Source organism: Trifolium pratense, linkage group LG1, assembly GCF_020283565.1.
Source record: "Trifolium pratense cultivar HEN17-A07 linkage group LG1, ARS_RC_1.1, whole genome shotgun sequence".
Lineage (NCBI taxonomy): Eukaryota > Viridiplantae > Streptophyta > Magnoliopsida > Fabales > Fabaceae > Trifolium > Trifolium pratense.
The window spans coordinates 7,501-33,853 of record NC_060059.1 but is presented as its reverse complement, the minus strand read 5'-3'; the positions used below and the strand labels follow the sequence as shown (position 1 = coordinate 33,853).

General features: G+C 36.3%; 2 protein-coding genes across 2 annotated transcripts in view; one reads left to right on the top strand and one right to left on the bottom strand.

Moving 5' to 3' along the window:
• The first annotated feature begins 782 nt into the window (after positions 1 to 782).
• On the top strand, positions 783 to 3,554 carry LOC123910909. The gene has a single exon (XM_045962204.1). It carries the CDS (start codon positions 1,033 to 1,035, stop codon positions 3,376 to 3,378), a length of 2,346 nt encoding a protein of 781 aa, XP_045818160.1. The 5' UTR covers positions 783 to 1,032; the 3' UTR covers positions 3,379 to 3,554.
• A 1,946-nt stretch (positions 3,555 to 5,500) lies between these two features.
• LOC123910518 (coiled-coil domain-containing protein SCD2-like) overlaps positions 5,501 to 26,353 on the bottom strand; it is a gene marked incomplete at its 5' end in the record, with an annotated part of 23,008 nt that continues 2,155 nt past the window's right edge. Inside the window, 10 exons of the mRNA XM_045961654.1 lie at positions 5,501 to 5,817; positions 6,297 to 6,423; positions 6,527 to 6,567; positions 6,648 to 6,689; positions 9,748 to 9,817; positions 10,008 to 10,129; positions 10,285 to 10,401; positions 15,566 to 15,626; positions 15,701 to 15,811; positions 15,889 to 15,963. Coding sequence (XP_045817610.1) covers positions 5,687 to 5,817; positions 6,297 to 6,423; positions 6,527 to 6,567; positions 6,648 to 6,689; positions 9,748 to 9,817; positions 10,008 to 10,129; positions 10,285 to 10,401; positions 15,566 to 15,626; positions 15,701 to 15,811; positions 15,889 to 15,963 — 897 coding nt within the window. The remainder of the gene's footprint in view (positions 5,818 to 6,296; positions 6,424 to 6,526; positions 6,568 to 6,647; positions 6,690 to 9,747; positions 9,818 to 10,007; positions 10,130 to 10,284; positions 10,402 to 15,565; positions 15,627 to 15,700; positions 15,812 to 15,888; positions 15,964 to 26,353) is intronic.

Below are 26,353 nucleotides of genomic sequence, written 5' to 3'. Positions count from 1 at the left end.
GCATGCAATGGCTGCAGTTGATTTTAGAAGACAAAATCGATTCTTGTAAAGAAAACCAAACATACTCCAAGAAGATAAGAATCGTGTTAACTGGTGAAAACAAGAGTTTGCTGTGTGGAAATGCGAGTTTGCCATGGTTCGCTCGGTACTCTGTTTTTGACGAATTCTGCTGCGAATTTAGGGGAACCAATTCGTGAAAGAACTGCGAACCGGTTCGCGCGAACCAATTCGCGGTTCCCCATCAGATGCACGAATTATGTGACTATGGAATAATCAGAACCACCACCCTTCTCCAATTTCACCTCCTTCAATTCATTGATTACCGTCATCATCCAAAACCACCATAACTCATCAACAAACACAAACATAAACAATAACAACTGAATAAGAAGGGGATAGAAGGAAACAAATGGAAAAATTAGATCGAAGAAAGAAGAAGGAGAAGCGAAGAACCACCGCCGCCGTCGAGAATCCGGCCAACCACTGCTGCCGCCGCTTCTCTATTTCTCTCTCACGCCGTTGGTTGGCCGGATTACACTCGTGCCGCTTCTCTAACTCTTACCGGCACTCTTTTTCCCAACTGCTCCGGTTTACACTTGTTACAGGTAAACATAGAAAAAGTGTTGAGGTTCAAAACCCATTTTTCTTATTTTCCAAAAGGGTAAAATGGAAATATTGGTTTGTTTGTAGGGGTAAAGGACTAAATGTTGGGGTAGGGAAAAAAATTTCCCTATTTGGTTGGATTTTTTACTTTTCACACGTACGGAAAGAGAAAGGTAAGTACATACACCAAACTGGTGATAACCCTAAACTGAAAACCTAGCCAAGCCGCGCAGCTCTGTCTCTGGTTTGGTTTGGTTCCATTCTCACACTCTCTGATCTGACAACTTTTTTTTTTGGTCTTCAGTTCTGGTTAGATTTTGTGTGACCTCAATTGTACTTGGAAAAAAGCAAAGTACTAAACTGGTGATTGAAACTGAAATCCTAAACTAAAGGTCTCATTCACTCTCTGATCCGACAATTTCTTTCACGATGCAGAGGTTGATAGCGTTTGGAACAAGACATGGCAGGAACTACATCAGCGGTTCTTCTTTATCATCATCCTCCTCTTCACAAAAAAAGGTCTTTTTCTCTAACTTTAATTTAATACCATGTCAGTTATCATCATGTAATTCAGATTCCAAAGATGATTTCCATATAGTGATGAATATTCTTAGTAATTCTGCTCCCAGTAGGGGTGGCCACCAAATTTATTCAGCTCTTGATGCTGCCCTTGACGACGTCACCAATTTAGATAAACACTTTGTACTCAAAGTTATTGAAACCTCTTGTCAAACTAAATTACTTCATACCCCAAGGGTTCCACCTTCTGATCTTATCCGCTATTTAAAGTTAGTTTGGAAGAATAACAAGGACCTCATCACTACCTCTGTTGTTCAATCCCTTGTTTCATCAATATGCTGCTCTACCTCTCCCACACAACGTCCAACAAAGAATGATCTACTTTTTCTCTGGGACTTTCTCAACCATATTGCCCGCTATCACCCACCCGGTCTTCTTAATGCTCCGATTCTCAATACACTCATACAATCCCTCGGAGGAGAAGGAAAGGCTGCACTTGACGTTTTCAATAAATTTCAGGTCTTTCATTGTGTTCCAAATCATGATACATATTACTTTACACTGCAAGCTCTTTTGAATACTAGTACTTGTAGTCCTGATATGATCCACCAAGCTGCTTCTATCTGTCAAAACATGATGCTGCTCCTTCCTCCTCATGATCATCATCATGGTGGCTCTTCTCATGATCAAGAATACACCCAACCTTCTCCTCCTCCTCCTCCTCCTCCTAGTCCTGATGATGATGACAACGACATTGACTTCCAGACTGCGCTGACATTTCTCGGTGGTATTCCTAGACCATATCTCAAAGACCGTGTGTGTGCAAATCTTAATTTAATAGATTTTAACCCTCTGCGTCAACAGCTGCACCACTTTGTACTCAAAACTATTGAAACCTCTTCTCAAACTAAATTAATTGAAACCCGAAAGGTTTCGCCTCATAATCTTATCCACTTTGTAAAGTGGGCTTGGAGGAGGAGGAGTAACAATAATAAAGATCTCATCACTACCCATGTTCTGGAATCTCTTGTTTCGGCAGTAGTACGTGGAAATGTTCATCTAAGGAAGAACGACATACTTTTTCTGTGGGACTTGCTTAAGCATATTGGCCACTGTCAGACTGGCCTTCTTAACACCCAAATTCTCAATCAACTCCTATATGACAATCAATTGAAATTTGACCATGGAAAGACCGCACTCGAAATTTTTCATAAATTTGAGGTATTTCAATGTGTGCCGAGTCGAGATACGTATACTCTTACACTGGAAGCTCTTTTGGCCACAAGGCTTATTATGTCCCACCAAGCCGCTTCTATCTGTCAAAAGATGCTGCTTCATCCAGAAACCCTCCTTCTTGATGACGCTCCGGTTCTTATTGCCTTGATATCTTGGTTTGCTCAAAACAATATGACTAAAGAAGCCTATGCTCTCTACCTGGCTGCAAAAGAGAAACCTAAAACAAACCCTAACTGGCCGCTATGGATAGATAGATCGTTTCTACTTTTAACTATCACAGTACTTTGTTCAAAAAAAGAAACTGTATATCTGGCTTTCGAGATGTTCAATGATATCCCTGAGTTGGTGGAGGATCGGGACTTACGTTTTAAAAATGAAATGTTTAGGCTTGTTGTCCGAGCCTTGTGTGGGTTTAAAGAATTCGATGCAGTCAAGCAGTTGATCCTTAAAATCGTTGTAGACACAAGTCAAGAACATCTTTTAATATCTGCTATCAGTACACTTATTCCTGCCCTTGTTAACGCTGGGGAAATCATACAGGCTTTGGAGATGCTGATGCTAGTGGAAAGTAAAGGTTTATACTTTTGTAATCATCATATGTTTCGTTTTTGGTATTCAAATGATATGCTACATATTAGGAAGATCTTGGAAGAAGCCAAAAAGAAGGATTCTAAGTTAACCGTTGCTCTGCTGTACCATGCACTCATTGTTGGATATTGCAAGCTACAGCAATTTGACCGTGCTCTCAAGTTATTGACTGAAATGAAGGATTTTGGTGTCTTGTACACTAATCTTGATGAATATCACAAGTTGATCCACTCTTTTTGCTTGATGGATATGGAGTGGAAATTGGCAATAGAGCAGCTAGAGGAAATGGAGCCTATGGATAGGGAAATGGTAGAAGATGAGCTACATACAATGGCCACTATGGATAGGCAAATGGTAGAAGAGCGGCTAGAGGAAATGTCAGAAGAGCAGCTAGAGGAAGTTAGAATTTCAATGCAAAAATATTTGAGTTGAGAAAGTATTAGGAAAAAATGGTTAGGAGTCTGATGAAATGGTTACATTTTTATTTTTTATTTTTTAAATATTATTTATATTGAATTCTGTCTAAGTTGGCTATGCATAACTATTAACTGGTAGTATGTCACTGTCTTTTTTATTTTTTATGAGTTTAAAAATCAAATTGGTTTTCATACTGGTTTTCATCGCATGGAAATTTCTGTTTTCTCTGTTTTTGCTAAATAATGCCATTTGATGAATTGCATTGTTTTGTTAATTATGGTGCTTGTTGCTTTGTCTCTACGATAAATTATGGTGCCATGCTTGTTTCTTACTCTTAGGTCTGCTCTCTAAAGTTGGAAAAATTGCTTTAGATTCTTAACGAAACAGTGCACTTTTCAGCTCATTTTCTACCTATCATTTTACTATAATTTGTTTCATTCGGGCGCAGAAGGCTCTTGGTGCATTTATGCTTTGGTTAAGATACATGCTCTTGTTAGCTAGCTTATCAACTATAATGCAGGAATTGCTTGAATCTATTACTGTTAATGCAGTAAGTAAAAGTGTTTTTGGGTCAAACTATTTGTGAAGCTGATTTATGCGCTTTGTTAGCAATAGTACACCTGCAGTTCTGGATCATATAACTACACAATAAGTTTTTGATGTCTGTTCTTGAAACAAAATGCCCCAAGCTTTACTGTGATCTATTCTTTCAGTCTTTTGTGCTTCTTTTATATACTATTATATGTAAGTTCTTATTGCAATTTTTAGTCATTTTTTTACAATATTTATTTATTTTCAATATATATAAGAGTATGGTGTATATATTCGGAGCTTTGACAGTGACGGTATCATGATAATTAGTTTGTATATGTGGATGATTTACTCATCACTGGGAGTAAACAGTAAAGCAACTAAGATTGAAAAATTAAAGTGCAAGTTGAAAGCATAATTTGAAATGATTGATTTGGGTGAAGTTTCATTCTTTTAGGGTATGGAATTTGTGAAGGTAAAAGATGGCATAGTGATGCATCAAAGTATAGAAGTGAATTACTAGATAGATTTGAAATGGCTAACTGCAAATCAGATTCAAATCCATCTGAGAGAAATGCAGAGCTTGATGAGTGCAATGAAGAAGAAAAAGTTGATTTTACTTTGTTTAAGCAAATGGTAGGATCATTAAGATATTTATGTAATAGTAGACCTGGCATATTTAGTAAGTGTGATTAGTACATTCATGAATGATCCTAGAAAAACTCGTATATGTACTGCTAAAGAATTTTTAGGTATGTCAAAGGTACAGTGAAACTTGATTTACTATTTCCTGCTATTCATCAATCTCTTGGTGTGGTGTACTAAGAAACAAAGTACATAGCAAGAACTTTTGCAACTTGCAAAGTCATTTGGCCAAGTTCAGTTATGAAGGAGCTAAAGTGTGAAGTTCAGGAGCCTCCGAGGCTTATGAATGACAACAAGTCAGCCACAAGCCTTGCCAACTACAATCTCACATGGCACGAGCAAACAAATAGAAATTCATTTTCATTTCATAAGAGAGCAAGTTATGTATGGAATGATTGAGGTAGTGTATTGTCCAACATAACTGCAATTAGTAGATGGTTTTACTAAGGCATTGACAGATTTGTGTACTTAAGAAGTCAATTAGGCTTAATTCATGTATAGCAGTTGAGAATTAAGGGACGGTGTTGTAAAACTAATTCTCAATTGCATAACAATAGTTAGTTAAGTGGTTAGAGGGTGTGTTTGTTAGTTACAAGTGATTTGTGTAATTACTTGTCTAACAAGCAACCACTATATGAAAAACACTTTGGATGTTCATAATCATAGCTAATGAAAAAAAACTTTGCACTCAATGAAAAAATAAAATAAACTTCGCAACCATTATTCATCAGTGTATGTTCATCTTGCTTTGTTGTGCCTATTGATAAGCTCAAGCCCAGTATTATACGCTGGCACACTGCTTTGAACTCATTCTGCACTCATTCATGTGTGTGTTCCTGAGCCTATCTTGATCTAACAAAACCAATAACTTTGATTAATAAATTTAACACAAAATATAATTTAGGAATAATCACAAACATTTCAGACAAGTTTATTACTCCAATAACTTTGATTAATACTATTTGTCAAAATAAAATTAATACTCATGATTTTTTATAGAGGTTCTATGTCATTCAAAGCAGACAAATGTAATCTAAAGTAGCTAGAGAATCGAGAGCTAGAGTTTGATCAGAGTCTAAATTCAATACAACCATCTCCGGAAGAAAGATGAAATTCATAATTTAAATATGCATACAAGGAAAATGTCTCAAGCACAAATTTCAGGTTTTGTAGTCAATTTTGATGCACTAGTGAAATCTTGATCAACTTCTTTTCTGGATCCTTCCCAAAGCCTGTGTTCAATCCCCAATTTCCTCAGCTCCGAAAGCCCTTGTTCAACTGAAATTTGAAAATCTGTATAATTAATTGGATGAAAAAAATTCTCAAGAATATTTAACAAGAATTCATTCCTTGGCATAATTGAAGTCATCACCAATGTAGGTAAAATTAAAGCATAATCCACAATTTTCTACATGATAACACCAGCACATTTGAATAAAAGTTAGACATCTGGTATTTATATTTTTAAAGTGCAATACAAGTCTGACGTAAACACACTCCTGAAGGTGTCTTTGCATTTTAATATCAACAAAAAAGACTCTCCATAATACAGTGCAATGTTTATGTTTCATATTTATGTTATTCAACTATCTTCCATGATTAAAGGTGATTAGTAGTGAAACATCCACCCAAGCAATATGTTAATGGAAACACCTAAGTTGAACATTTTTCTTCCCAACCAATTAGCATAATATGGGGTTGATATATCCATCTGAGATACAAAGTAATTTTTTAAAATAAAAATGTTAATAGACTACCATCAACAGCATCGTGTGAAGTAGGTGAATGCCCACTCCGACCAATCCAAAACTGAAGACGTTCTTTGGCAATGTCCTCCTCTATACCATGAGCCTTGGCTCTTCTCCAAAAATAAGTCAGCCAAGCCTGACAAGAAGAGTAAATCCACTCAGAAGGCATGTTTCAGTAATACAAATATACTTCTCAATGAGAAAGAGCACGGAATGATTCATAAAAGAGAACGGAATACCTCCTTGAAAAGAACATCCTCAGATTCCTCTGGACTCAATTCTACAAAAATACAATGATATTTAGCACACCGTTTAAATTATCATTTGCACAAAAGATACAATAGGTGGGGGAGAACATACCAAAGGCTTCCATAAATTTAGGATCCCCTGGTGATTTAATATCTGGCAACGTCCAAAAGTGTATAGAATCAGAATGTTACTAATACATATAAAAAAGATTTTAGTCCGACATGTTTTAAAGCATATAAAAAACAAGCCAGTAGAGAGGCAACTCCAATCCATGCATGCTTAATGGACCTACTTCCAACCATGTGTTACTCCTAGTTAAAATTACTTGTATGGTCACGACTTTCTCTTTTTATATCTGACCCAACTTTCTCCCATTATGTATAATGTTGACAAGTACATTTGCTAGGAACTATTCAGTATCTTGTGGTTTTGTTTTTGGCCCTTTGTGATCTGAATTATGGCTCACGTTGATATACCTAGATTCCCCAAAGAACATATTAGTGTACTCTCAACACTTACAGATTGCTTAGCTAGTTTGCTTAGTAGTTGTATTTGTATAAATTGATTTGAATTTCTTGAGAGAAATTACTCTCAATCTTGCTATATATAACCAAATGATTACAATCAAATCCCTTGATTATAGTGATAAGAATAAAAAAACCTAATCATAAGATATTTATTCAATGGAATATAATTAAAATCATATGCATATCTTAACTCTCCCCCTCAAGTTGGTGCATATATATCATATTCATCAAGCTTGTTACATATATAAGATATCCCCAGGCCTCTGAAAGATTTGGTAAAGATATCAGTCAATTGATCATTAGAGTCCACAAATGATGCAACTATCTTCCCAGAAAGAAGTCGCTGATGAAGTGGCAATCAGTCTCTATGTGAAGTGGCAATCAATCTCTATGTGCATAGTTTTGCTCATGGGAGATAGGATTAGACGCAATATGTAAAGTTGTTTGGTTATTACAAATGAGACTCATTAACTCGAACTTACAAAACTTCAACTCATCAAGGAGTTGTTACAAACCAAATAAGTTCACAAGTAGTGATGGCCATAACTCAGTATTCAGCCTCTGCACTAGGCTTAGCAACAACACTTTGCCTTTTGCATTTCAAAGAAATAAGATTCCCTCCAAGGGTTAAAGGTGTTAAGGTGTAAAAGGACTCCGGTTCAAGTCCCGGTGAAGAAAAAATACTAACATTAACAACTAATTACCGACTTTAACCGTTTCAAAAAAAAAAAAAAAAGTTCCTCCAATAATGACACAGTAACCAAAAGTTGAACATTGATCACTAGGACATCCAGCCCAATATGCATGTGTATATGCAACAACATTAGTATGACCTTTGTTTTATTGGGTGTGTATTGTTGACACTATTCACTATTGTCAAATTTTATATTGGGCCTAACTCATCCTCACAAAACCGGCTTGTAAGGTGAGGGTTGCCCAAACTATATAAACGTTACACAGGCCATATCTCTTAGCAATGTGGGACTAAATCCACCCCTTCACACCCAACACAATGAAGGTGTTGGAGGCTGCAATGAAGGCAACCCAAATGCCGCAATTAGGCAGATGGGGGTGGACCGCAATGAAGGCGCAATATCCAACAACTATTTATTGGGCCATCATGACCATTCCAAAGATAGAAAAAATTTGTATCCGGTTTACCGGTAAAAATGATCCTGCTTGGGAATTTCAGTTCAGGATGTTAAAGGGAAAAAGTGCATGGAGTCACTTGGACGATGTTTTTGAGACTCCGAGAGAGAAAGGTGCTTTATATGTGTGGGAAACCAAAGAGGCTCAAATTATAACTTGGACTCTCACCTTTCGGTACTATTGATCCTCAAATGATCAATAATTTGTGATCTTTTTCCACTGCTCAAGAAATGTGGAACTATTTGAAGCGTATCTACAACCAGGACAATGCGGCCAAACGTTTTTAGTCGGAGCTAGAGATAGACAATTACAAATAAGGTAATTTGTCCGTTCAAGAATATTATTCTGGTTTTTAAAATTTGTGGATAGAACACTCTACTATTATACATGTTAATGTCCCCAAAACTTCTCTTGCAGCTGTCCAAGAGGTCTACAACACCAGTAGGCGGGATCAATTTCTCATGAAGCTTCTCCCAAAATTTGAGGTTGTTAGATGTGCTTTACAAAATAGGAATCTTGTTCCTTCTTTGGATACATGTGTTGGTGAAGTTCTCAGGGAGGAACTATGTCTCCTTACTCAAGGAACCATGTCTCATGATGTTGTCAATTTGAACAGTTGCATAAGCTGCTCAGAGTAGAGGTGAAGGTTGTGATATGCGACATGTGACCTGTTCAATGCTTCTCTTGCAAACAATTTGAACATGTTGCTTGTAGTTGCAGTAAGAAGTTTTGTAATCCATCCACCACAACCAACACAATGTCCAATGTAGGCATTCCATAGTGTTCCAATGGTCATCACATGGAGTATTTAGAAATTGGCAAACCACACTGAGAGTAAAAGTAATGCCCAGTCTAGTCACCAAGAGGTAATTAAGTTTGCCAACCAGACGTCGATATCTACTAAGGTCTTCAGTGGCTGCCCCCGCCCCAGTAGCTTTGGGATCCATAGGAGTCTCACTAGGTCGGCAATCAAACAAGCCGGTTTCCTCGAGTATATCTAGAGCATATTTTCACTGAGTAACCAGTCTTGGATTGACCAACTTCAATCCCTAAATCGACTTGTATGGTGAGGACTGCCTCTAATTATAAACTCATGTTCAGGTCTCATCCCATCCAATGTGGCATTCTTAAGTCTTAACACACACTCCTCACACGGAACTGAAGATCTGGGGCGTGACACGAGTGGCCCAATAATGGTAACCTAATTATAGGTGGCCCGACAAATCTTAGATAAGCTTTGATACCATGCAAAAACTGAATATATATTTCAATTTATGAATAATGTACAAGTACTAATCTGTTTATATAGGCTACTCTAATATAATGGGACTGACTAATGGGCCAATACACAAATTACTACTGATAATTATAAAAAACACATTATTTACAACAATATACATATATAATGGTTTGAGATATTAATTGGCGCAATTTTCAGCATATGCATCTCTCTCCGCCTGAAGTGCATGATTTGTGTTTAATATACTCACGAACAATGAAGATAAAAAGAGTAGTGACATAGCAGGGATGCATACCTGAAACTAGCTGTCGAGCAGAATTTGGACGTCGTTGTTGGGCTAATGCTTGCACAATAGCATCCTCAACCTTTGAAAACAATCAACACACACACACACACAGAGATTAGTGTTGCTTATGTATAGCGACCTTGCTATGCTGAAAAATTATATAGCAAATACAATGAAATCTAAACAAGATCACACAAAACTGGAGGCAAAATTTTCCGCTATATATGAACATGAGGAAAACCAAGATCACCAATGCATTTGCAGAACACCTTTAAAGAAGCAAGCTCCTTCATTCCCATTTCAACCGACAGCATACTCTCAATGTTTCCTTCTCCGGTAAGATCATTCAAGTCTGGAACAAGATTGCTCCTCTTCTCTGTTGCATCATCACCTGCTTAAAAATAATAACAATTATGCATTGAAAATTCACAGGCTCGTGTAATATTATAACGAAAATCATCATAGGAAAAAATATAACAGCATAGATTTGTTCTACTATGTAGGCAAACTAATATGAACTGTAGAGTCCAAATCTTTATTTCATGCCTTTTTCCAAGCATTCCTCCTTGGCTTTTTGTCCTGCAGAAACAACAATCTCAAATGGAAGAGGGGCTAAGGATGACCAAAGCTCATACTTTGAAACTGCAACATCTGCACAAATACCTGTAAACAATGGAAAATAATATTAACACAAAATAAAATATATCAGGAAGGAAGTGAACTGTGAAATTATTCAGTTGTGCAACTCCGCCAAATTCAAACTAGATATACAACCAAAATATAATTTAAATACATATAATAATACATTTGATTTTAAGGAAAGTTGATACTTAAAAGCTTTTACAATGTATTCCAGTGCTGCCAATAGATGCATGCATTTAGCCCCACCACCGAAAGAGCAAAAAGGAAGATACATTACCATTTATTGTAGCTTAGTTTATTGACAGCTAAAACCCAATATGCAAGCAATCCCAGTATGTACTCACACACTCATCAGTTTTACAATATTAGTGATGATAACTCGGAAATAAGAGTTATCTAATCCTTTTAAGCTTGAATTTATTAAGTCTAACTTTATAATAAGTATAGAAGGAAGTGTTTTATTTGAATTAGTGTTGATTAAGTCTGTATCTGTAAATATCTGTGTTTGGCACAGTAAAGTGCCATGCTTTGGAATTGTACCTCTATTAGTGTGCACGGTGCAGGTAGTAATGCTGCAACATCTTTGCGTGAGCTAAAGAACGATCAAGGTTTCCTTCCATGCTGACGTGGCAGAAAGAAGTATTTTGTTAAGTTCCCTGTGGTATTATTGATGGAAGACGTGGTCCCTTACCTCATTTTGGTCATTTTAAATTGTTAAGAATCTCATATTAGATGAGATATGATTTGAACATGTGGGTTTATAGTTTAGGCTCAACTCAAATACTAAGAGGAGCGTTCCTCACCTTACAAAGCTCATGAGCACTCTCTTTGTAGTGTGTTGTGCCATTTTTCTGCTCATTTAAACATGTATTGAGTTTGTAACAGAACTAAACTTATCCTTCATTTTATGCTTTTGCGTTAAGCTCATTATGAGCTAATTTCTTTAAATAAAGGTTTGAATTAGCAAATCATGTCAATTAGGATTGATTATATTTATTCTATAGGCTATTATAAATAGAGTTGAGTGTGGACTATGGAATGATTTAAACATGCAAATTCAACAATTTGAATTGAGTTTGACCACTTTAGTTTAAATGCTAGCTCATTAAATATAGAGAAATTTTAATGAGCGAGCTTTGTTGAGAGTCCGGCATCGGATGAGATATGGCCTAAAAGTATGTTCAAGAGTGGAAAGCATCCCTCACCTTACAAGTTGGTTTTGTAATGTTGAATTTGGACTGAAGTCCAACCCAAATTTTAAGATGGTCAAAAGCCTACCAAAGATTTGTTGCACCATCCGCTATCGGATCAGTTGGGTCACACACCAAATGTCTGGTCCAAGGGGTGTGTTGCGAGTGCCACATCGGCTTATATATGGAATCTGATATCAACATGCAACAAAGCAACAAGCGAAATAAAGATCATAGACCATAGTCTGACATGGAAGCTGAAGCCTGTTTTGATATACTCATTGAAGCTGTGAACAAAGGTCAAAGATGTGAGAATGGACAATTCAAAGCACACACTTTAAGAACGGCTGAGACAAAATTGGAAGAAAAAATTCCTGGATGTGGAATTAAGGTAAAGCCACATATTGAATCTGCTATTAAGAGGCTAAGGACAATTTATGGAATAATTTATGATATGTTAAATCAAAGTGGATTTGGTTGGGATGTAGAGAAAAAGATGATTATGGTGGACAGTGATGAAGTGTGGAAGGAGTATGTAGTGTTTATTATTTTACTATTTTTGTGTTTGCTTCTTATGATTACTCGAACATATTATATTTATTATTCTTGTGCAGAGTCATCCAAATGCAAAAGATTATTGGTATGCTCTAATTGCACTCTTTGACAAACTTGCTCTTGCTTTTGGAAAAGATTGTGCCAAAAGTGTTGTTCCCCCTGCTGATAATGTTAAGGAGATAGATAAAGAAGATGAAGAGCAATGTAATGACGAGGAGAATGAAATAGGAATGACTCAGTCGCCGTCTATTAATCAATCTAAGAGAAAGCTTGACCACATGGAAATTCAATTTAGGAAAAGAAACAAAGGAGCAAGTATAATTGCTCAGAGTATATTTGAGTTAGGAAAGAGTTTCGGGACTATAATTGATAAAAGCTCAGAAAGATTGTGTGAAGCTGCAAATTATCTATGCCACATCGTTTGCACATGTTTATGGGTTGTCGCGATGCTACTCATCTTGCATTTCTTAAGTCTTTGATAGAGTAATTTAAGTACGGTTTGATAAAAATATTTGACAATATATTGTTGCTTTTTTTTTTTGGTCAACAATATATTGTCGCTTTGTCATTTTTTGTAGCTACTTATGTGTATGACAATTTTAATTAGATACAATTTAAATTGACAATATATTTCTTTATGTTTATTTATTTTAGTGCTACTTATATGTATTGTTGGATATTTGTGTGTTTGCGTCATTTTGCTAAAACAAATATACAAGCAAGATGTTGGACCAAATGTTTCAACATGTTAGGTACAAAAGATGTTGGACCAAATGTTGTAACATGTTTGGGTATGACAGTCAGATTGCCCAAATCTCGCGCATTTATTACACGTATCTGCTATATATGGAAATCCACTCTACAAACGTGTATATCAAGATTTGATCTGATCAAGACGTTATTAGTGCAGATATGTTCTTATCAAGACTTAATAGAATGATTCAACACATTGTTTATTTCCTAAAGAGGATAAACTATTTTAGGAAAGTTTTATTAAGGTCTGATTTGCTTAGCTGGACGTGACTCAAAGACCAGCTGTGTTCTGAAGCTTATCTTGGAAGATCAGGAGCGTGCTAGCTCTGTCTATATAAAGAAGACTCAAGACCAAGATTTTATCGAACCAAAACCATTGTTCATCAAAGATATAGTCTTTAGGGTTTCGTGTTTTTGAGCCACTCTCTAGGAGAGTTGGTGTAAGTGAACCACTCGGGTTGTGAGATGGTCACTATGTCCTCACTCAGAAACCTTTAGGTAATGAGTTGAGTATTGTAATATCTCTGAAGCTTTTAAGCAAGGAGATAGTGTTTGTATTTTTTAATTGTGATTCTTACTTGTGGATTCTATAACACGAGTTAAGAACTGAGTTTGTTATTGTGTAAGGTTACTCCTAAGCTTTGAAGTACGGAGTTAACTGTGTGTGATTTACTCGAAGCTTTTAAGCAAGAGTAAAGTTTGTCACGGTGATTGTCACCACATTTTATTCAACATTATATGAACAACACAGGTTGTGTTGGTTGTGTGGAAGTGAGATGGGATCTCATGTCTAGGAGTTCCTAGGCAGAAGTTACATGAGTAGTGTCGAGGTCATAAGGCGTAAACCTAGGATTTGCTGGAGGTCTTAGTGTAAGACGTAAACCGAGGGTTTGTTGGAGGTCTTAGTGTAAGACGTAAATTCAAAGGGTTTGCTGGAGGTCTTAGTGACTAGAGCTATTAGTGGATTTCCTTCCTGGATTGGTATCCCCCAGAGTAGGCAGGTTGGCTGAACTGGGTTAACAATTTCCTGTGCAGTTTATTTACTTGTTGATTTTATTATGTTGCGTAAGATGTTCCAACATTAAGTACGACATTCTCTTTAAATTAAATGTTGGAACATCTGATCGAACATTATTCCTCAGTATCCGTTTTTTTAATGTTATATGCCTTGCCGTGTTATTCATGTCAGACCAGATGTCTCGACATTCTACCAACATCTGGTTCTGCTATACCAGAATTTCATGTATAATAATTTTAATTTTATCAATGTATTTTTTTACAATGATGTGAAATCATTTCACAAGGATAATTTTGTCATTACTTATTTTATTTATTGTTAATCAAAAATATAAAATTATTTGTTTTTATAAAAAAATGTATTTGGTCACAAGAATAATTTTGTCATTTAAATATAACATGTATCTTATCATGTCAATATCAGGTGTGCACCAAACACAGGATATGATAAAATAATGATATCCTCTTTTTTATCATTTGTGCACCAAACACATGACATAATATGATAAAATAATGTTTTCCTCTTTCTTATCATCTGTGTTTATCATGTCACTTATCCTATCCTTATCCAGCTTCTTATCTTATCTCTAGGATCAATTTATAATCTTGTGGTATCTTACATTATCCTTTATGATTACTTATTATTATTATTATGATTAATTATTATTATTATTATTATTATTATTATTATTATTATTATTATTATTATTATTATTATTTGTTTTCTGATTTCTCTATTTATTTGGGATTTTGTCTATGTAGCCCTATAAACTAATGATTAGTGCTTAGTCTTTTGTATTAATTTAGTAACAAGTCTTTGTCAATTTACTACCAATGATATTCAAGTTCTTAATTCTTATTATAATAGGTAATATAAAAACCAATCCTAACACTATGTTTGTTTAGGTAGATTTATAAAAGAGAGAAACAAGAAAGAGAGAGATAGCAAAGAAATTAACTATTTCTATGGTTTGGATGAGGAGAGAAATAAGGAAAGAGAGAAATATAAGGGTTAGTAACTGCCAAAAATAAATCTCTCCATATTAGGAGAGATTTGTGTGACAAGAAGTGAAATAAACAATTTTACAACAATACCCTCATTCAACTAATTTATTTTTTTGTAGAAAAGGGTAAATTTGTTATTTTCTCATTTTTATTAATTTCTCTCTTCTCACTTTTCTCTTTTTTTTTTTTTTGGTACATTCTCTTCTCACTTTTCTATTCATCCAAACCATATAAATTTTTTATCCAATTTCTCTTCTAACTCTCTTCTCTCTTATTTCTCTCTTCACTGTTTCTCTCTTCCCTATCTCTTTGGCATCCAAACATAGAGAGATAATGTAAGACACTCTAAGATTATAACATGATCCTAGAAACAAACCAAGATACTCAAATAGAACATTTTTATATTATAAAATACTTTCTTACATTCTAACATAAATTAAGATGCTCCAGGTTCAATAAAATATCTTTCTACAGTCCAAAAAATATCCCCTGCATTTTTTATTTTTGGCACCATATACTTTGCTATGCCAAAGAATTACTCGGGGTCTATTAAAAGGCATTAACATGTGGAACCAATTGATATCAAAATGACTGGTTTGTCATTGTCAGGAAGAGATGCCATAATCCCACCACCAAAAGAAGAAGAAAAAAGTACAGTAGCTTACCATATTTTGTGGCTAAACCCCAATAACGAGCTAGCCAACACCTCTTAAGAACAACTTCCTCCTGAAAAGAAGATAATTTATATAATGAGAATTCCAAATAACTTACAAATACCATTGGACTCCAGAAATACCTACCATTTCTTTCTGAGTTAATATCATTCTCTGTGTCATTGATCGAAGAGCTTTCACTTCAGATTCAGCTCCATTCAGCTGTCTCACTGTGGCTTCAGTCTCTGCTTTTGCATTCTATTTGAGAGGAAATTGTTAAAACATAAATGGTAGCCTTCATTGAGAATATTTTTTAAAAAAATTGAAATAATCACCTCAACTTCAGCCTGTAAAGATGTGACTTCCTTATCAACTCCATCCTTTGAATCTCTGGAACTTTTAAGTGCGGCCTATGAAATATAAAACTGTCATAATAAGTGACTAAATAAGAAATAGTAGCATATGCTTCTATTTTGCTGAAAAATAGCTCCATCTCCATTTACTGAATAGTGTATATTAACTGTTGGAACAAAATTGATTTAAAAATGTTTGCCCCTAAATCTATAAAGGTTTTGATGATAACAAAGTATTAATTAACAATTGGAAGGACTAAAAATTTATTTTGAGTGCGCAGATATAAGCATCATTTAAGTCCTGAGTGGAGTTCAGAGGATGTGAACTCAGAAGTTCACAAGCGCTCAGAAGATGTTGGACTTCAGAGGTTACAACGTTCAGAGGATGAAGACTTCAGTACTTCTGTCTGTCTACGAGCTTCATCAAACTCTGAAGATCTCTTTGAAAGCTGTGAAGATTCCTTTCACCAGTCAACTCTTCTACCAATGGAGAAAAGGACCTTTCAAGCCTGATCAGTTCAGCTACCTCTGTTTTGTCTGTCCTGTCTTGAGAACGTGGGTCTTCAGTTTTGTTAGCTGAATAAGGAAAGTCCACTCTGCAGTAGTCAAAGTACCTGAAACTCTTTCTTAGTTTTGGATACAACCAACTGCATCAAGACAGACTGCTTGAAGACAAAAGTTTATCAACTCCAACGGTTCTCTTGCAACGACTCTTTTCTAGTGGTATATATACTAGAAGATTCAGCTACAACAAATATACAATTATCAAGAATTGAACGTGCGCTGAACAAACTCTGAACTCTCTGATATACAAGCTCTGAACCTCTCTCAAGTGTTTTTGCACTTTAGCCAAATACTCTGTAATACTTGTATTTGCTCTCTTTAGGTTCATCTAAGAGCACTTGTATATTTTTATATACTTTATTGTTACGTGTGTAACTTAAGCTTGTGTGCTTAAGTGTGAGACTTAAACTTGTGTGTTTAAGTGTGAAGTCTTAAGCTTGTGTGCTTGAGCATAGTTGTGAAGTCTCTTGCTTGTGTGCTTGAGCAGGTGTAATCTTGTGTGATTATAGTGAACTCCCTTGGAAGTGCAAGGGGACTGGACTACTCTCGTTTTGTGAGAGGAACCAGTATAAACTGCTTGTGTGCTTTTCTCTCTCTCTCTTATTATTATTTGTGTTATTTATCCGCTGCGAATATAGTTGAGTTAAGAACTTGAAAAAGTTTTAACTTAGCTAAAACACAATTCAACCCCCCCCCTTCTTGTGTTTTCACACCTTCAATTGGCATCAGAGCACCTGGTCTGTTACTTTCACTTAACAGTGAGACAGTAAAGATCTTGTGAGAACACTATGTCTGGAGGAGATGATAGTAGTACTAGAACTACGGGTGAAGGTGAGGCCAGTGGTGCTGGTGGTGGTCCCAGAAATGCTTTTGGTTATGACTACTTAAGTAATGAATCACATGAACATAGTGGCAATAGAAAAGCCCCTATATTCAATGGTGATGCTTCATTATTTGAATGGTGGAAAGAGAGACTGTATAGCAATATTACTGCTATTGATCATGAGTTGTGGGATTTGGTTGAGTTGGGAGTAACTTTTGAAAACTTGAATGAACATGGTAGGTTGTCCATGGAGAATAGAAAGTTACTCACACCAGCTAACCTAAAAATCTACACAAAACATCATAGAGTAAAGGATATTGTTGTTGGAGCTATTAGACATGAGGATTATGTCAGAATAGAGAACAAGTCTACTGCTAAATCTATCTTTGATTCTATGTGTGCTACCTATGATGGTAATGAAAAAGTTCAAGAGGCTAAAGCTAGTCTTTTGATAAGGCAATATGAACTTTTCACTATGCAACAAGATGAAAACATTGAGACTATGTTTACAAGGTTTCAAATCCTTGTATCTGGGCTTAAAGCTCTTAAGAGAAGTTATTCAACCTATGACCATGTTCAGAAGATTCTGAGAAGTCTTCCTATTGCTTGGAGACCTAAGGTCACTGCAATAGAGGAAGCTCAAAATCTCAAGACTCTGAGTCTTGAAGCTCTGATAAGCAATCTCAGAAGCCATGAGATGGTTCTGGATGCTGACTCAGAAACTAAGAAGAAGTCTAAGTCAGTGGCTTTACAGTCAACTAAGACTACTTCTAAGGCTCTTAAGACTCAGCTTCTTGATATTGAAGAAGAATCTTCTGCTGATGGTCAAGAGGATGAGATGAATGAGGATGAGTTTGCTTTATTCACCAAGTTTCAGCAATGGAACAGATTTAACAAAAGAAATTTCAGAGGAGGTAACAGCTCCAGAAATTTTGTCAGCAAAAAGGATGATCAGAAGAATTGCTTCAACTGTAAGAAGCCTGGACACTTTATTGCTGATTGTCCAGAAATGTCTGCTAAAGACAAAAGCAAAAGATACAGCTCAAAGAAGCAACAATTCAAGAGCAAATTGAAAAAGAGTCTGATGGCTACTTTTGAAGAGCTATCATCTGAGGAAGAAGTTGAGGAAGAAGAAGAGGCAAATCTAGCCCTGATGGCTTCAGCTGACTCAGATGTAGACTCAGACGATGAATCAGAATCAGATTCAGAAGTAACTGATGAGGTATTTTCTGACTGCTCTAAATCTCAACTTATAACTGCACTTAACAAGGTCATTGAGAAACATCTCAGAGTGTTAAGTAAACAAAAAGTTTTACAAGAAAAGCTTAACACTCTGACTGAGCAAGCAGAACATTTTCAAGGTCTATATCAAGAAACTCTGAATAGAGTAGATGACTTTGAAAAGGGTTGTGCTGTTTGTCACAAACCTATTGATGAGCAGGAAATAGCTCTTCAACAGTTTGTGCATCTCAACCTTGGGAAGAGCAAAGCTGCTAATAGAATTTATAATGTCTTGAGACATAGAGGAGAAGGACTTGGCTATGAATATGGTAGAACATATTCAAAGCTGAAGACCTTTGCCAAAAAGGTTGGAAAATCTTGGGTTTATTATGTTGTTCCACCAAGTGAAGAGGGAAAGAATCCTGGCATTTGTGAAAATGACAATGATGATCTGAGTGATTTAGAAGCTGACAGCTCAGAGGAACCTAGTCCCTCAGGATCTGGAAAGAAAAGTTCAGAAGATAGAAGTTGTTCAGAACCTGAGAACATTAGTTCAGAAGTTCTGAAAGCTTCAACATCTGAGACTTCAAATTCTGGATTCAAAGGAACTTCAGTACCTGAAGTTAGTCAACCTAAAACATCAGAAGTTTTTAAAAAGAAAAATTCTAAATCTCAGATGAAGTACAAGACTCAGATTATTTATGATTCTAGAGTCAGTAGATATAATCAATCAGAAAATAGGATTGATAATAGATACAAACCCTGGAATCATAAACAATCCAAATCTTGGAACAATAACAGATTTCAAACAAAGAAAAGATTTCAAAAAGGTTATTATTCCAAACCAAGGTCTTTCTCTAACACTAGACAACATAATAAGCATGTTTGGACTAACAAGCGTGGACCCAGAAGATGGGTACCAAAAGCTGAAATTATGTATCATTCAGATTTACCAACTAGGAAAGGATATGTCCTACCTAGAGTTTGGAAACAAGTTCTATGCAAAGGAAGAAGGGCTTATGTCCTTGACCAATGGCTGACAAGTTCTCAAGATAACAATCAGAACTTGATAAATGAAGAGGAAGAATACTGGGATGACCTTATCATTAACTGTGATAAAGAGTTCCACCGTAGTGATTAAAGTTGTTTCTCATACAGCCTGTCACTCAAAGAAGTATCATGAATCATTCATGGTATCTGGATAGTGGGTGTTCAAGGCACATGACTGGTGATAAACAACTATTCTCTAAGCTGACTATGAAAGAAGGAGGTTCTGTTGGTTTTGGAGGAAATCAGAAAGGAAAGATAATAGGTACAGGTACAGTAGGTAATTCCTCCCTATCTATTAATGATGTTTGGTTAGTTGATGGACTTAAGCATAATTTATTGAGCATAAGTCAATTTTGCGACAATGGTTATGTAGTTGTCTTTAATAAGGAATCATGTACTGTGTCTAAACAATCTGATAACACCATGATTTTCAAAGGTCTGAGAAAGAACAATGTTTATAAAATTAATCTTTCTGATTTGAATGAACAAAAAGTGATGTGTCTTTTGACCTTGAGTGAAGAAAAATGGATCTGGCATAAGAGGTTAGGCCATGCTAACTGGAGGTTAATCTCCAAGCTTAGCAAGCTTGACCTTGTCAGAGGTTTACCTAAAATCAAATATCACTCAAACACACTTTGTGGTTCATGTCAAAAAGGAAAGATTACAAAATCTTCTTTTAAACCTAAGAACATTGTCTCTACCTCAAGACCATTGGAACTTCTTCACATTGATCTTTTTGGACCAGTTAATACTGCTTCAATCAATGGAAAGAAGTATGGATTAGTGATTGTTGATGACTACAGTAGATGGACTTGGGTAAAATTCCTAAGAACAAAAGATGAAGCTTATGATGAGTTTAGCATCTTCTGCAAACAAATTCAAAATGAAAAAGGCTACACTATTTTAAAAGTTAGAAGTGATCATGGTGGAGAATTTGAAAATGAACCTTTTGAAAACTTTTGTGAAAAATTTGGCATTCTGCATGAATTCTCTTCTCCTAGAACTCCTCAACAAAATGGGGTTGTAGAAAGGAAGAATAGAACTCTGCAAGAAATGGCCAGAACCATGATGCATGAAACAAATGTAGCAAAGTTTTTATGGGCAGAAGCTGTAAACACAGCATGTTATGTTCAAAATAGAATCTATATCAGATCTAAGTTGAACAAAACTGCTTATGAATTGTTCAAAGGAAGAAAACCTGATATTTCTTATTTTCATCAGTTTGGATGTACATGTTACATCTTAAACAACAAAGTCCATCTAAAGAAATTTGATGCTAGAGGTTATAAGGGTATCTTTATAGGATACTCTGAACGCTCAAAAGCATACAGACTGTATATTTCTGAAACACATACTGTGGAAGAAAGTATGCATGTCAAATTTGATGACAAAGAGCCTGACCAAGTGTCAGAGCTTGTGGAAGGTTTGTCTAGATTTCAGGTATCAGAGGATCAATATTCAGATATTCCAAACTACTCAGAACATCCATTCTCTGAAGTACCTCTGAACACAATAGTTCCTACAGACTCTGAACAACCAAGAACTGAAGCATCTGCTGAACCTGAAGTTGATGAGTCTGAAGATGATGAGCCCCCAAGAAATACTTTCAAATACAAGTCATCACATCCAGAGGAACTGATCTTAGGCAACAAAGATAGTCCAAGAAAGACAAGATCTCAACTGAGAAATGAGGAATCATTAGTTGGTCTTATCTCAATGATGGAACCTTCAAAGATTGATGAAGCTCTGAAGGATGATGCTTGGATTGTAGCAATGCAAGAAGAGCTGAATCAATTCCAAAGGAATGATGTATGGACTCTAGTGCCTAAACCTTCACACAAGAACATTATTGGAACAAAATGGGTATTCAGAAACAAGCTGAATGAACAAGGTGAAGTGGTAAGGAACAAGGCTAGATTGGTTGCACAAGGTTATAGTCAACAAGAGGGGATTGACTATACTGAAACCTTTGCACCAGTTGCTAGACTTGAAGCAATCAGGTTACTTCTATCTTATGCTGTTAATCATGGAATAACCTTATATCAGATGGATGTTAAAAGTGCCTTCTTAAATGGTTTTATTTCTGAAGAAGTGTATGTTAAGCAACCTCCTGGTTTTGAAGATATCTCAAACCCTGAACATGTTTTTAAACTGAAGAAATCACTGTATGGTCTGAAACAAGCTCCAAGAGCTTGGTATGATAGACTCAGTAATTTCCTTCTTGAAAAGGGTTTTGAAAAAGGAAAGGTTGACTGCACACTCTTTAGAAAAACAACCAAAGAAGACATTTTAATTATTCAAATTTATGTTGATGATATTATTTTTGGTTCTACTAATGCTGCTTTGTGCAAGAATTTTTCTAAGATAATGCAGGATGAATTTGAAATGAGCATGATGGGAGAGTTGAAGTTCTTTCTTGGAATTCAAATCAATCAGAAGAAGGAAGGAACTTATGTTCATCAATCAAAATACACTAAAGAACTTCTGAAGAAATTCAATCTAGATGACTGCAAGATAATGAACACTCCTATGCATCCAACTACCAACATGGGCAAGTCAGATGATGAAGGAAAGGTAGATCAAAAGGTCTACAGAGGTATGATTGGCTCCTTACTCTATCTGACAGCCTCTAGACCAGATATTTTATTCAGTGTTTGCTTATGTGCAAGATTCCAGTCAGATCCTAGAGAATCTCATCTTACAGCTGTAAAGAGAATCTTTAGGTATCTGAAAGGAACAACTAATCTTGGACTTCTCTATAAGAAATCCAATGATTATGTGCTAAATGGATTCTGTGATGCTGACTATGCTGGAGATAAAATTGAAAGAAAATCCACAAGTGGCAATTGTCAATTTGTTGGTGAAAACCTTATCTCCTGGGCTAGTAAAAGACAAACTACTATAGCTTTGTCTACAGCAGAAGCAGAATACATTTCAGCAGCTAAGTGTTGCACACAACTACTCTGGTTAAAATATCAGTTAGAAGATTATCAGGTAAGCAGTAACAATATTCCTTTATATTGTGATAATACTGCAGCCATTCATTTATCTAAAAATCCTATCCTACACTCTAGAGCCAAACATATTGAAATTAAACACCATTTTATCAGAGATTATGTTCAGAGAGGCATTATTGATATTAAGTTTGTTGATACTGAAAATCAATGGGCTGACATATTTACTAAAGCCTTATCTGTTGAAAGATTTGATTTTATAAAGAAACATCTGAACATGTTTTCAATCTCTGAATGAAAATTGTTTTTGGCAATTAAAGTGTAAGAGGTTATGTATATCAGAACTTATGATTCAGAACATCTGAAACACAAGCTCTGAAGTACTTGACTCTGATAGAGAATTTTAAATAACTCAGAGGCTCTGAACTATTTAAGTGGGAAACGTTCAGTATTCACTGCTGAACAGTTGTCCATTAAAATAGCAGTTACCGAGTAAATTTCTGCACGTGGTCTACGTGTGTCAGGTAGTGGGTGGTTAATGATGATTTTTGGTATTCAACTTTCTGTCAATTAGCGTAACTTCCCAAATTTGCTATTTTCGTGTTAACTGTGTGCATTTAAATAAAACTTACACAATACACTTGCACACTATTCACTTTCACAACCTACACTTTCATATTCTCTCTAAACCTCCAACACAAACTTTCTTTCTCTCTCGTTAGTCTTCCAAACCTTACCCTAATCTCCAACAATGGCTGGTACTTCGTCTTCTTCGTCAAAAAGGATTCCACCGTTCATATTCAAGAACCTTCAGATCGTTGGGAACGAGATGGAGTTTCCAGAATCTGAACTTACTTTTCTCTCAGAGAAGATGGTTGATTTTGATGGTCTACAAGCTAATGGGTTTGATGTTAAAAAGTACTTTATCGCTCAGGGATGGGATAAGTACTTCGACATGCTTAATGGTCCCATTTATCCAGATTTGTTGAAGAAATTTTGGATGAAAGCAAAGGTTTTTGATAAGCATGAAGCTAAGAAGGAAGAGCTTGCTGCTATTGAGAGGAATCCTAGTCTGAAGGGTAAAACTAGGAAGGAAATGGGTTTGCTGGATTATACAGGTGTACAGATTAGGTCAAATATCTGTGGGATGAACATGGCAATCTCGCCTATCCATCTCAATGCTCTTCTTGGTCTACCTAACTCTGGGATAGAGTTAGATGTGTTTGAAAAGGATACAAGATACAGGGATGATCTTCTGCATCTCATCTGCACAGATTTCTCTTTGAAAGGGAAGGTCAAGGGTTTGACTGATGAATGTAGAGTTCTCTTCAAGATCATCCTAGCTGCTATCAGTCCAAGGGTTGGTGGGACTGATACAATCTCCTGGACGCATCGTCATCTGCTGTACTTTCTTCTGACTGAAAAGAAGGTTAATCTTGGAGATTATTTCTTTGAACGTATCTGTGAAGCCATTTTTGCCAGTAAATCTCAGAGGAAAACTACTATAGTTTATCCTAGGCTGTTGTCTGACCTTCTGCATCAAGGTCATGTTGTTCAGAACTTGAGGAAGTTCCACCCTGAATTGGTTGAGAAGAGGTTCTATCCAGAAATTCTGAATGCTAACTTTCTGTCCAAGATGCGTTTGATTGGATCTAAGCCTGTTGCTCCCCCACAAGAGTTCACTGTTAGGCTTGAGGATCGTCTGTATGTCGCAGGCTATCCACTTATATCTGAAGCTGATGCTGAGCACATTATTCAGGACTATTTGGAGGTGCTCAGACAAGAAGGATTTGTTGTTGATAGAAGTATGATTCCTCCTGCTCCTGTAAGTCAGTATAATCCTAAGAGGAAACCTAAAAGAAAGGCTGAAGCTCAAGATGATCTACCAAAGCCAGATCTTCTGGCTCAGAAGAAAGTTAAAGTTGAGCAATCTATGGCTGAGCAAAGAACTAAGAGGAAGCATGAAGAATCTGCTGTCAAGGCTGCTGAAGGATCTTCTAAAAAGCCTATGGTTGTTGAAGTTGACAGTTCATCTGAAGGATCTACATCAGAAGATGAGACTGACTCTGATCAGGAGACTATTGCTGCTAGTTTGAGGAAAAGACCTGCTCCTACTCCTAAAGATAAAGGTAAATCTTCTACGTATGTCTTTAATGAAAATGAGATTGGATTAGGTTACACCAAACCTCTCAACACCATCTTACCAACCTCTGATATTCCAACCTCTGATAACCCCCTATCTGAACTTGAAAAACATCTGAGCCCTGACCCTCTAAACAATCATCCTCCTTCTCATGAAACTCAACACAAATCTAGCTCACCTCCTAAACCTTCATCACCTCAACCTGAACCTCAACCTGACATTCCACAATCTGAACCTCAACCAGATATTTCTGTCATTAAACCAACCTCTCCCACAAAACAACCTTCTCCACACAAATCTCCTGAACCAACCCCTGAACAAACTGCTCCTGAACCATCTCCTGAACATAAATCCCCTGAACCATCTCCTGAACATATTCACCCTGAATCAACTTCTGACATCTCATCATCTGAACCAACCCCTGAACCCCATCCTAACCCAAGTGCTGAACATGCTTCTCCTGAGCGTATTCACACTTGTGCTCCCAAGCCAGCTACTGAAATACCTACTCTCTCTACCATTCCCAATCCTTCACCCTCATCATCCAACACTTTTAGAAATCTATCCACTCAATTTCATGAAGACTTGCTTAGATTATCTACAATAAAGGACAGGTTCTTAGTTTGTCCTTCTGATGTGGATCTTGAAGTATCAAGCATTAAGGCAAGGCTTTGCAATGCTTTGGATGTTGCTGCTGCAAAGGTTAAGGCTGTTATTGGTAAACGGGATCTGGAAGGTATAAGCTTCATGAGGAACAATCTAGCTAGGGCTGAGTTGAAAAGGTTAACGCCATTCAATCATGAAGAGCATGAGCGTGCTAAGCTTGTTGCTATAGCTGCTGCTGTGAGGCGTTTGTCTGAATTTCAAGATTGCTGGGTTGATTCTACTCTTCTGCAACGTCTTGAGGATCAAAGGATTGAGACTGAACGTCTGGAAGAAGCTGCTGCTAGAGTTGCTGAGTTGGCAAATGAGCTACCTACTGAGGATGCCACAGAAGAGGATGTACTGGATGTGCTTGCCTCTCAGAATCAAGAGGATGTGCTGATGATAGACTATCCAGAGGAAGAAGAACCCTCTGATAAAGGCAAGGCACCTATGATTGAAGAACCAGAACCTGTGATTGAAGATCAAGCTCCTGCTATGGCTGATCAGTTGCAGATTTTTCAAGAAGCACTGAGGGAACAGCAAGAAGGTCTAGAACGTCAAAGAGCTGCTCAAGAGACATTGGAAACCAAGGTGGATGGTTTAGTTTCCAATGTGGGATCCTTGAATGACAAATTTGACCAACTCTTAGCCCTTCTTAAGAAACCCTAGGATTCTCTGCACATTTTCTTCATATGTTTTGCTTACTTATTTTGTCATGTTTATTTCCTTGTTTACCTTCTGAACACTTTTTCTGGTTTATCTATTTCAAGATTTTGTTTATGTTTTGATTGATTAATTATTTTATGTCCACTTGATATTTTTTTTGATAAATAAGAACACAAGAACACAAGATGCTTTTTAAAACGAAATTTTTATTAATGATCTGATAATGTAGAGTACATTGGTAAAAAGAAAAAGAAAAAGACAACCTAATCCTAATCAGATGGATAAAACTCAGAAGAAATCTCTGATTTCTCCTCAGCATCCTCTGATGAAATTTCAATGGGATCTGGGTTTTGCTCTTGTTCTTCTTCTTCCTGTTCCTCT